At 38.2% G+C, this 12,588-nt stretch overlaps 1 protein-coding gene across 7 annotated transcripts in view; it reads left to right on the top strand.

The window, feature by feature from the left end:
• Positions 1-12,588, top strand: part of magi1b (membrane associated guanylate kinase, WW and PDZ domain containing 1b) — a 384,369-nt gene that overhangs the window by 354,831 nt on the left and 16,950 nt on the right. For 6 of the 7 annotated variants that reach the window (XM_067998860.1, XM_067998857.1, XM_067998858.1 and 3 more), the window contains 2 exons: positions 6,367-6,510; positions 9,405-9,543. In XM_067998860.1, coding sequence (XP_067854961.1) covers positions 6,367-6,510; positions 9,405-9,543 — 283 coding nt within the window. Of the gene's footprint in view, positions 1-6,366; positions 6,511-9,404; positions 10,663-12,588 lie in introns of those variants that run through there. The other variant, XM_067998859.1, reaches the window with a different exon arrangement.

Genomic DNA, 12,588 nt, shown 5'->3' with positions numbered 1-12,588 from the left:
CCAATTACTATCCACTGAATCCTTGATGGAAAATACATTTTGTGTGGATGTCAGATGATGACTAAATCAGGCTCAGCTGTTTTACCCTTGATGGTCAAATAAGTTGCCAATACTGTTTAGACTCACAAACAATGGCCATTTTGAAAAGAGACTGGCAGTCACAATGGAATCATACACCAGCAAGAGTCAGTGTCATGTAGGGAGGGTAGAGAAAAGTTGAGGGAAAAATATTTTCACAGGGATGATTGTTTGGTTGTCTGTTATGACTTATTGGACATTAATAACATAACTATATAAAGAACTACATTACAGAAAACTGATTATCCTGCAGATTTCTGATGCTCTAAAGATATGCAATAGGCGATACTAGTGTGGTTTTCATGGTTCAGATAGCCTCCACTGCATAACAAATCGAGCAATAAAATTCCTTATGGTGGTTAATGGTTTGTTTATTCCAGCAAACAGTTCCTTGAGTAGCTTTGATGTAATGTGTGAAATGTGATGGGCAGTAAAGAGCCACAAGCCACTACAATAAGGATCCTGAGACTAGGACAGGAGGCTTCTGCAATGTAGGACTGAAGCATAGAAAGTGAGAGGCACTTACTGTCTGAGAATCAAAAAGGGAGGAGCACTTACCAACTGGGACACAAAAGGAAAGTGTCAGTTACCATCTGGGACTTGGAGAGGGAGGTGTGGAAGTCCTGTGGGACTTAGAAATCGGGAGAAGAGGCTGCTAATTTCTGGCTGTTGGAAGAGACCATCACTTTGTAGAGGGAATGTTGGGTGTAAGTGTCTTTTTGTTTCTTTGTGACTGGTGTAGTCAATTTTGACTCTCTATTCAATGTTTGAGACTGACACCATAATGGTTAATAGCCACATGACTTTATTTATCATAAGAATCAATGCCTCACAGTATTTAAGCAATAGTTTACAAAGCACAATTGAGAATTATATTACCCCATTGTCCTTTGGGTAGAAGCCGTGACCTCATTCCCCATTCCTTCATGCATGTACCCTCGTTCTCGTTTACCTGCCTGGTACTTACTTTTCTTGTCCTCTACCCTGAGTCTGAGTGGAGGCTGGCTACTTATACACTGAGTTAACCCCAGCCCCCCTTTTCACTGCCACTATAGATGGGTCCCTTATCAGCACTTTTAGGGGCCCATCAATCGTTCTTCCTTGATTCTGGAATGTAGTTGCTAAGCAACATGTTTGGACATACAGGCCCATCCTTTGTTTCACTGTTTTTGCCTCAAATTGCATGTTTTTGTGTTTTTAACTAAGGCTGGTTCCTGTTGTTTCTTACCCATAGCCCTGTTAAGTCTAACTCTTTGAATTCCTCATACATTTTTGTGAAAACTATATTTCCTTACAGTGGGTCCAAGAATGCAGCCATTCTGCCATTTTAATGCAAAGCATTTTTGGTGTGTCAGTATAACTCAGAGTCAGGTCAGTGATCTAACTCCTAAAGTGAGAAATGGGAGATCCCTCACACCACTTAGGCTTCACACTGGGTGCAGTGTAACACAGCTTGTTACAAAGCCATGTTTGAAGAACATTCAGACCACTTGGGGGCTTTATAAACATATTCTTCAAACGTTTTAATGTTGGGAAAGAAATGACACTCTGGCCCAATCTCGCGTCATGTTAAAAATGAGCAGCTCAGAGAGCAAGCTCTGCACATGTCCAAGCAGGCAATTACGGAGCTCATTGGTCACTGAATTCAGTGCGTGATGCATCCAGCAGTATAACAGGCTGCTGACTGAACATCACACTCTGAGACCAGTTTGTGTAATATAACTGCAGCATAAGACTTTGGTATGTTGTGTTTGTTTTCTTATGGTATGTAAATTATGTATACTACTGGTGACTCCTGTGTGTTCAGTTATTTTTGTGGATGGTGAAATGATGGAGCATTTTTGGTGACGTGCTTCTACTCCGCAGTATTTTTTAAATTGATGCTGGAACTTTCATGGTTCTATTTTAATTATGATATTCCGATCCCTTAAAAGAAGTGAATTCTGAATCAGTGCCCATTGAGAAAGATGATTGAGGGTTATACTGGCAGGAATAGATCTGCTTGATTCCCACAAGAATAAGGAAGAGAATACGAAGATTTGGCTGAGGTGGGGAGCCGATGATTGAGTTAATCATTCACAGACAGCAGAAAGAGTCATTCTGAAGGGCCAAATAGCCTTTCTTGTTCCAAGCTTTCTTATATTCCTTAGTATATAAAGCCAGTGTGACCATAGATAATGGATATTGAGAGATTGGAGTCATACGGGGTTTTTTATGGTATGGTTCTCAGTCTGATCTACGGAGCCACAGTACTGGCAATCGTTCTTGTCATCTAGTACTGAATCTTGGCTCTGCAGACCACAGTCAAGGTATGAACACCTCTGTGTTGCAGTCAGAATAAAATGAATTTTTTTTTTGGTCAAAGCAATCCAACTTCCGATACCTCATTTGGTAAATACACTGTCTAATATGCAACAAGAAGGTCCCAGGTTTGTTCTTTAGCCTGTGCTGAGCTATTAGTAGATCTCATTACATATATCAGTTAAGATGTTACAATTGGCCTCATGTTTCTGGGTAGAGAGGGGAAAAATAAGTTAGCGTTCCCACTCCTTTGACTATCAAGTGATCCGTGGTGGAGGAGCATAGATATTGGGAGGGAACTGGATTAGGCTTAGCTGTGATGCTTTTTATTGCCTAGTTGCCTGCCGGTGCTGACTGTCTAGGAAAAGACCAACACTTTTGTTCCCTTTCTCCCTCCGAACATGGATAATAGGAGTAGGCCTAGCTTAGTAAATATTAATTTATTATCCCCTACTTTGTACATGTGTATATATATGATATCTTAAGAAGGGTTCCATCAAATTAAAAAAGGAACTCTGATCTACTTACTATCATCACAGTATGGATTGTCAAGATTTTATAGGTAAACAAAATATTTAACAAAATATTTCCTTCATCTGGTAAAAATTATTTGTGGCAACGTCATACCAGAAGACAGGCCAAGGGGTAACAAAGGCAAGCAGTATTCGGAGTCTGAATGAAAAAACATGCAATTTAAATAAGAAATCACTGGGTTTAAAGTACAGTTTTGAATAAGTTGATTTTCCATTTAATTTGATTTTTTTTTTGTATGCAGTGACGAGCCAAATTTTTAAAACTTCATTATCCTGTGGGAGGCATGCCTATGCCACTGAGAGTGCCAGCCTCCAGATGTCTGGTATAATGTCTCACGATGGGGGTGGGCATCAGACCAGAGAAACTGTCTAACTCATGTAACTGCCAAATTTATCTTTATAAAGTCATCAGGATCGGCCCCCCAAGGGATGATAAGAGGTGCTGGGAGGGTTCTAGGCAACCTACCTCACAAAAAAAAACAGGTAGGTGCCAGATATTCCGATTGCACGCTGCAGTCAGGCATAGTCGAGGCACCCCTAGTGCCACGTGCACCCACTGGCCCCATAGCAGTTAGGTACCCTCCCACTGATCCAACCAGCTCTGAGGGCACTGATGGACACAATTCCGGCATAACCACAGGAATTGTGGCCAGTGCCTTTTTAGGACTTTTATTTTAAATTCACATAGAATAATACTGACTGAGCTCATGTCTTGATTCTGGTTTCATAAGGCTGAGTACTCAAAACGTTCTCAGTCACATAGATAGGGAACAGCTGGCAGTCTACCCTTTATAGAGAAAAGTAGCTAAATGGATTTAATGTCGATACTTGACTGGCATCCAACAATTTGGAAAATATTAATTGAAAAGAATTAGAGCATTCTTGTTTCTAAGATTTCATTCTGACAACAGATATTTTATTAACATGTCATTAATTACAATGTTGACCTTATTAACGTGATGAAATATATAAAAATAAAAGATTTAAACAGCTTTTCTAATAATATATGGATCATGGCTTTTTTTTAATAGTTTAGGATACCCAAGATTTTACCTTTTGAAAAAGCTGCATTTTTAATTTGACATTGCTCATGGCAGAAGCTATTATGTTGCATCTGCCAAATAGAGATGTTTGATGTTAATTAAAAGCAGAGTAGAACGCTCCAGGAGCACCATTTTACAGGTGGGTGGCCTTAACAGACTGCAGCTGCAGTGTGAGCACATCCCTCAAATATCTAAAGAGATAGAAATTACAGTGAGTTTGTCTGTTCAGCTGTCCTGGAGGGAGATGAACCTCCATTAGGGAATCACTTTATGATTAATTAACTTAATGTAAAATAAATGATAAAAAATATACTTTTATTAAGAATTGTGGTGCACTGAGTTTATTTTTTGAACGAAGTGAAGAAGCATATGGTTCTCCACCCCATTTATAACTCATATTCCTGGGCCACACACCACACACATTCTGCAGCTCTCAGTCTGCCAGTGAGATCTGATCTGATTGTTATGCGTGTGACTTTCCTTTCCTTGCCTTGATTCAGTGCCTCTCCACAGGTGAAATCAGAAAGTTAGTAGCACAGGGATCAAAAATCTGTCACCACCACTGTACTCACTATACTGCATCACATATGCAAAAAACTTATTGGCTCTTCAACAGAAAACATCCCCAAAACTAGGATAAATACTGGCAGGACACCAAATGACAAATTAAGTATTAGTGGGTTTCGAACAAAGATTGGCACTATACAAAAGTACAAACCACTGCAGTGAAATAGCTTAAACATAATGGGAGGGGAGAGAAATTCTTTGTTTTAAATTTAAAAATGGCTGTTTTTCTCTAATTAATGACCCACCAATGAAAGCACAGGAAAGATGTAGTTTTGTTACATGTGATTTCTGGGAATGTAATTATATTGGAAGTCATTAATGATAGAGAAATAAAGCATTCTCCTTTTAATTTAAAAGGGAAATTTCACTTCTATTTAATGACTCCAAAGGTAGTCTGAAAGGGAGGATATCAATGACTATCCAGGAGAGAAGGTGACAGCTATGGAGAAGGATAAGAGAAAACCAAAAGGAATAAAGGAGTTCTGGGTGGGAGAGAGCTGCTATACAAGAGGAAGAGTTCAAGAGGGAGCCAGCAGACGACTTGCTCTAGCAACTGATAGCTCTGTGGTGGAAATATAAAAATCAAAAGTCTCCCTCTCGTAAAAGAGGACAAAAGGAAAGCACATATTTAGCTACCCCATTCTAAGAAGTTTGCTTACTGCATGTCTCCAATGGCAGGTAAAACCTGCATTTAACTAAACTGCAAACAGGAATGAAGATGAAGTTGAGAATAGCTGAGCCCAGTAAGGTAACTTAATGGATAGACAAGGCCAAGTAGTCAGAATGGCAGCTGATCTATGGAACTATGTTTTCTTATCAATAAAATTTAACTGATCAAGGCATTGCACACGGGGAGTCAAGACCAGGTGTAGTCTTAGGGTTAGAGAGCGGAAGATGGTTGGACTAGAGCAGGCGAATGTAATTCAATGCCCATTTTAGAGTCATACATTCTGCCCCTTTTTTTATAAATAATACTTTTGCAAAACATATGGCAATTTGGAAAGTAGAGTTGGTTGGAACATATGAGATTTTCTGCAATACAAGCTGAGGAGTTGGGAGATACGAAACTGAGGCACTACAGTGCTTCCATAGGTGGGAATGTGCAATTACAGTGTGACAAGTTCACATAGGCAGTTTCACTATAAATGTGGACTTAGAAGTTTATTATGGGAAAGATTGACATAAGAAGTGTGTGCAGTCATAGGATTTTTAATACATTATGGATTGTGTAGGCAAAGGAAAGGGAGCAAGAATGGTGTTCAAACACAGAAAATGTATATCTGCAGGAGTGAATAATTCTAGTAGATCTCCAAGATACCAAAGAGATTCCTGTCTGCAGAAGAAAACTATGTTTAAAATTTGTTCTGGGGTAATAGTCCCTGCTCTTGGTTTCAGTTAGTTCTCTGGGCAGGAAGATAGCTTGGCTGGAAAAAACAATAGAGAACTGAGAGCAAAAATAAAAATTGATTACTGCCCACAAAATTCCATGGAGGTTCTACTTCGGCAGGAAATCGCCAGGCCCCCGAGTGAACTGAGGAGACTCGGATATGTCGAGTCTTCCCCGTTTCTGGAAATTTCTGGTTGCCTTGTACAGGGAGGAGTTACAATAAAACTGGGTCCCAACAACTTGATGGTGTTAATTTGGGATATTCTCCCAGGCAAGGTTGGCCCTTTTTAAAATCAATTAGGGGTGCTATCAGTGGCATTTTTGTGAGCGATGCTCATTTTCCTAGCTTTTGTAATGTAGGTTTGTTGTTGTAAATATTTTCATGATCTCAAAATTTAGGAACATATCTCTCTTTAATTTACCATTATCATTGTGCAACATGACTTGTATCTTAAAGGAGCATGAACAGTACACTGTGGAGTTGGATAAGGGACCAAAGGGTTTTGGATTCAGTCTTCGCGGTGGGCGTGAGTACAACATGGATCTGTATGTACTCCGATTAGCTGAGGATGGTGCTGCCATAAGAAATGGGAAAATGAAGGTGAGTAGATTTAATGCAATTTCAAACAACTGATGGTGCATTTATTTATTATTTGACACCAGAACACATGATTAAATTCTGGTTTGACCTCTCCTATGAAAGAATTTAAAAATGCAGAATAAAGTGAGAGATGAAGCATTGAATGAGTTGACTGAGTATTATTTAATGAAAGTAATGATTTTGGCTTATGATTGAATATTCTAGTTTGTGGAGTAGAGTAATTTAGTGTAGTTGAAAGATGATATCATAACTTCCAAATGAATTTACAAACTTGAACATTAGAGAAATTGAATGTCCAGAAAAGGCTAGGAATTCATAAGGTTGCACAGGTGTCATTCCAAGCAAAACTTAGATGCTTATCATATTATCAATCATCTGACGAAGGAGATAATCTCCGAAAGCTTGTGATTTTAAAATAAATTTGTTGGACTATAACCTGGTGTTGTAAGATTCCTTACATTTATGCTTATCATGAGTTCTGATTTTTCTGTTTCAAGGACAAATCATTGATACGTTAGTCACTTAAGGTGAATAATCTACAGTGATCTTAGTCTGTAATGGGACAACCTGGTTAGTAATGTACATATCTGCTAGTTTAAAATGATGAAGCTCTAGATATCACTCTATAATTGCCCTTTTATGAAGATTATTAGCGCATGCATAATGAGGTAATAATGAATAGGAAGACGTGCATACTGAGTGATTTTTTGATCCTTCCCTTTGGCATGAGATGTATATTAACAATCAGTGCTGTGGTTTGAAAACCCAATATATCTTCAAGACAGTTTATTGCAATTGGATTCCTTTTAAGTAATTCATACACTTGCTCAATAAAATGGTTGCTCACTTTAACTTGCCTTGATTGCAATGGCAGTTTATAAATATTAACAAGAAAACATTAAATTATGCATGCAGATCAGAAGTTTTAAACTGCAGTAACTGGGTAGGCACTGAACAACAATTAAGAACATCAACACAGAAGGACAATGGAAGGCTCCAAAACAATGTCCTGAAATGACTACATGAGCAGATTAACAACTGTTTCTATCAACTGCAGTGGTGAGATTGATCACCCTGTCTTAGTTTGTGTCTTGTTTGCCAGTCCTTTTCAGATGAGGCTTTTTTGTTCTTTAAGGTCCTCTTAGTTATATGGGTGGGAGAAGATTTCCTCTGTGTACTACAAAATCATAAACCTCACTTATTATTTTAATACACGTGGCACACAGCGATTACTTTGAGGCAGTACTGTTTCAGTTAATTTTGCTGGTATTTTTTTCTGCATCAGGATCCTTTAAAAGCATTGGTTCAGTCCGTCTTTTCTGGAATCTTCCATCATGGAGATAATTTTAACCTAACCCGCCCAGCGGGAAACTGATGGGATTGGATTGGGTCGCCTGTTTCTCACCTCACCCAATTTTATTTTCCATTGAATTTAGGTTAAAGTTGCTCGCCATGTATTGCTATCTTTTCACAACTGAAGTTGGTATTTATACAGAGTATAATCCTCTTTAAACCATTCAGATTCCAGTAGCATTTCAATAGTGCGCTCCAAAATGCAACAAGATTACAGGTTTTTGTTTTAATTTTGTTCCAACAATTCTACAGATAATCTTTTGTTCTGGATGGTTCTTTAATTGTAGTCATTCATGATTAGAGACTGGGCAGGAAACCATTTTCACAGATGCTACATGAAAGAAAAGCTGTACATGTTTGGACATCTGAAAAAGTTTGTAACTCCTGAAAGCTCAATGTTTTTACAGGTTGCACATATGTTGGTTCTTGTATCATCTCCAAAAATTGTTCCCATTTCACAATGCTGGATTTAAGAAATACACAGAACCATGGAATATTCTAATTCATGACGTTCCCTTCCCAAAATTGATGTGCTTGATTTTCATTTTGGCGCAGAAATGTTGCTGTAATCCTCAGAGGGTTCAGTAATCACTATTATTTTTGGTGAGCGTAAATTTGGACTGGAACTAAAGGGCTGTTGAGATACAAGGGCCTGAATCAATCCAATTTAGCATTACCTATTCTCATGGTGACTTGAAATGATCAGCTTTGTTTCATTGGATGTAATTTTTGGCATCTAATAAAATTACAAGCTTCATCAAGTTGTGATTGTATTTTCCAGGGGTTCACGTAACAGACAGATAGACACAGATTATTTCAATTATCCCCCTGTAGGTTTTCCAGCTGGTGGTGTGGCTTAATAATTGCATGCAGATTTTAATATACTTCCATATCATTTCATTCAGTAAAGCACGTGTTATTTTTCCACAAATACTTAAGAACGCAATGTCACATCAGCCGCAATTTTTCTGTACCGTATCCATTTTGTTGAGGTTGTTTGTGCATTTGTTTGTGAACTTCTGACCTATATAAAGAAAAAGTCTCCTGCCTTTTAAGTGCAAAGCCCCCTGTGTTATTCAGAAATAAAGACTGGAAGGTCCTAGATTCAGTTCCTGCTTTGTGCTGAGTGAGCTTGTCTCAACCTAAGCAGTGATAGGGTCGCTATATTTGGACTGTGGAGAGGTGAAAAATCAGCCAAGGTTCCTGCTCTTGATCATAATCCAGTAGTCCCTGCCGGAAAATGTGCATGTGCACGTGTGCATGTTTGGATTTGGTCAGAATTAGACACGGCTGTGATGCCCTTGACACTCACTGTTGTGAAAAAAAAATGGCCACTTGAGCAAGCTACCACAGGGTACCTGGTGCCTGAGGAACCCTAACCCATTATGAATCAGCAACTTTAGAAGAAAAGGGGAGAAAATTTGAAAGGGGGGGGGGAAATCTTTGACCAGTATGGAAATATCTGAATTGATTATTCTCAAAGGCCCCCATGTGCTGCTCTTGTGAAATCTTATTCATATGTATGATTATCTCATTCTTAGGTTGGAGATGAAATTCTGGAGATCAATGGAGAAACTACCAAGAACATGAAGCATTCTCGTGCTATAGAACTGATTAAAAATGGTGGTCGAAGAGTCTGCCTAGTTCTGAAACGTGGAAATGGTTATGTGCCAGAATATGGTGGGTTGCCCTATGAAAATGTTACTTTCTCCCATACTGTCACACCATGAGTGATTTTTTTTTTCTCTCCCTTGTTTTTTCTGTTAAGATCTGGGAATTTTTTCTTCTTTTCACAAATGTCTTACGCTTATGTACAGTTTTTGGTTCTAATCTGCTGGTACTAAATCTGCACATTTGCCATTTTGCTTTAGAATGGGCTGGAGTAAATATACGGTTATACAAGAGAGTAGTCAGGACAACATCTTTTTGCAACTAAAATATTTTACTGTATTAAATTCTCTAGTTCAAATACCTACTGAGTAAACAACTGTAAAACTTATAGTGATTTAGTTAAGTAGCAATGAAACCACAATCTGAGTTTACACCCCATGACCAAATATTGAATCAAAGTGTTCTAATATTTATTAATTTAAATTATCATGTTAAGCATTTGAAAAGATCATACTTTATAGCCATTCTTTTAGCTATTTAGCTTTTCATTAACAGCACAGGAGAATCTCAGTTACTTGTGGAAATTTTGCTCGTATTACACTTGCATTCAGCAGTACTCAAACTCCAGGCCCTTTCTAGGGGAAGTTGGTTTTCCTAAAAGAAATAACTTCAGATCCTCTTTCTGACTTGTTTAATGACTTGCTGCTTCCTTGAAAGGTTTATGAAGTTTTACAGGAAAATATGATGCTGAATTTGAACAACTAAATCTACTAACATCTCTCTTGAATCCAAATGAATGGGATTATATATTATTTAAAACAATATATAGTTACCAAAAATAGAATTCTGAACTTCCTGAGCTTTTGATTTTTTTTAATCTCCATCGAATTGATGGGTCTCATCTATCTGTAAGGGTATATATTTTTGTAACAAGTTCTGTAATTACTTTTAATACGATACATAACTTTCCATGGATTTAAATGTAGAGTTTGTAAATATTTAAATGAGTCATTGTTTACATGCCATTTTGACTTGTTGTATTGTGATAAAAAAAAATGGAGTGCATTTCCCAGTAGAACTTCCTGGTGCCCTTTTTTGCTGTATGTTCATCCTTTGGTCCTGCAACTGCTGTCTTTGCAGTCTAATTGTTTTTGCCTGGACAATCTGACTGGAACAATAATAAACATCTTTCCATGATCAACAGAGCGATCAATCCTGTTGCTGCTTACTAATAGGGAATCTAAATCTATCTTCTGCTCTTTTTCTTTCTCGTCTTTCCTGGGTGCTGGGCTCTTCGTTCTGCCCTCAGCGATGATACCTCCTAATCTCTCCTCATGCATGAGAAGCGACAAGCACGGGGAGTCTTGCTTCTACTTAATGGGCCCTAATCAAAATACGGTTGGTAGATAAATCAATATTTGCTGCTTCCATCTTGCTGCCTTATTTAAAAAGGCTCATATTATGTTCCATTTTTATCCATTCAGCCATATATCCATGAGTGAGCTTGCGTTCTTCAGTGCAGGTTTCCAACTGATCATGCTAGCAGAACTCGTTTGCCTATATTTGTAGGGCACAAGCTCTTTTACAGGGATCACCCTGATATTTTCGTAGTTGCTATAATGCACAGTTATCTTTTCACAATGATGCAACATTCCATTACAACTGGATATGTCCACCTTATCCATCAACATCATTGGTTCCACACGCTAAAGTTAATGGTGTTTTTTTTTCATTGATGATAAAAGCTATTGCCTCTGAGACATTTTAAAAGGTAAACATTCAAAATAAAATTCTGAAGGAGGAGGCATAGAATTGATGGCTTTACATTTTCAAATCTTGCTTCCTTATGAAAACTTGAAAAACGCATCCATAGTACATATCACTTGATTATGTTTTAGAGAGTATCACTGAACTCTCAACTTTGGTAGGGGTGTATAACGGGCGACATTGGATCCGCTGGGTGTTATACACCTCGCCTGATTTTCTTTTCCATTGAAATCAAAGGAATGGAAAATTCGCCAGGGTATATAACGGGCGGCCTGTCTGAGAACTCCCACTATACACCTCTGCTGAAGTTGAAAGTTCCACCATATTGTGCTTAATCTAAGTTTGTGCTAAAATGCCACACTTGTATATGATGCCTATTAATTCCCATCATTCGGAGGGAACAGCGAGGCATTTTGCCACAAATAGTTTGCTTTGTGTAATTTGTTTTATACAGTCCTGTTCATTAATTAAGATTCATATTTTGCCATTATTGCACAAGATGTGAAGCTCAAATTGTTACATTGCAGTACAGAAGCTTGTTATTTGTGGTTGCATCAGGTTATTATTTTGGCAAATTGAACTGCAAGGCTTCACTCTTAACTATTCAGTAGCCTCATTGATTTGTGACACAGTACACCAGATTTAAGTTTCAGATGCCCCAAACTCTGTGTTTCACCTTGTGGTATTAAGCACTTTTAAACTTTTCTTGCAACACACCATACACATTGCTTACCGAGACCCCTGTATGTTAATCATTCTGACTGCATACCTCAGTATTTAATATTACCAATATTGGGATTTTTGAACATGCTGCTTTTCTACTGGAACATAGTCAGAGCTCAGCTCAATCTCACAACATAAAAGGTGTTTTCTTACAGAAAAGGGGAAAAAAAATCTCTGCCATTACATGGTGCCCAACTTGACTTTGTGTTTGATGCATTAGGAGCTTGGATGGTTAGTATGTATGATTGACACGTATCATGTAAAGTGGAATTGGATTCTCCACACGTGCGTGAAAGAAGAGGCTGGATCACAGAATCACCGATGTGATATCATTTCTATCATTTGACAAATGAGAAAGATGTATACCTCATGAGGACTGTATGTGAGTTATTAAGATCCATTTAATGCAGAACAGCACGTCATGGATACCTAGTCACCCAGCACAGCTTTTGTTTATCCTGTGGCTATTAGGTTGGGATTTTAAATGGTTTCAAGTGAGTTAGCGGTCAGAGGGGGCACAAACTTGCCTGAAGTTTGGTTTGAAGTCAGGACTGCAGATGCAACTAAGTCAACCCATCTCTTTGAAGGAACGCTCAAAAAAGCATATTTGTGATCTTAGAAATA

This window comes from Heptranchias perlo, chromosome 17, assembly GCF_035084215.1.
Source record: "Heptranchias perlo isolate sHepPer1 chromosome 17, sHepPer1.hap1, whole genome shotgun sequence".
Taxonomy (NCBI): domain Eukaryota; kingdom Metazoa; phylum Chordata; class Chondrichthyes; order Hexanchiformes; family Hexanchidae; genus Heptranchias; species Heptranchias perlo.
This window is presented reverse-complemented; position numbering and strand designations above follow the sequence as displayed.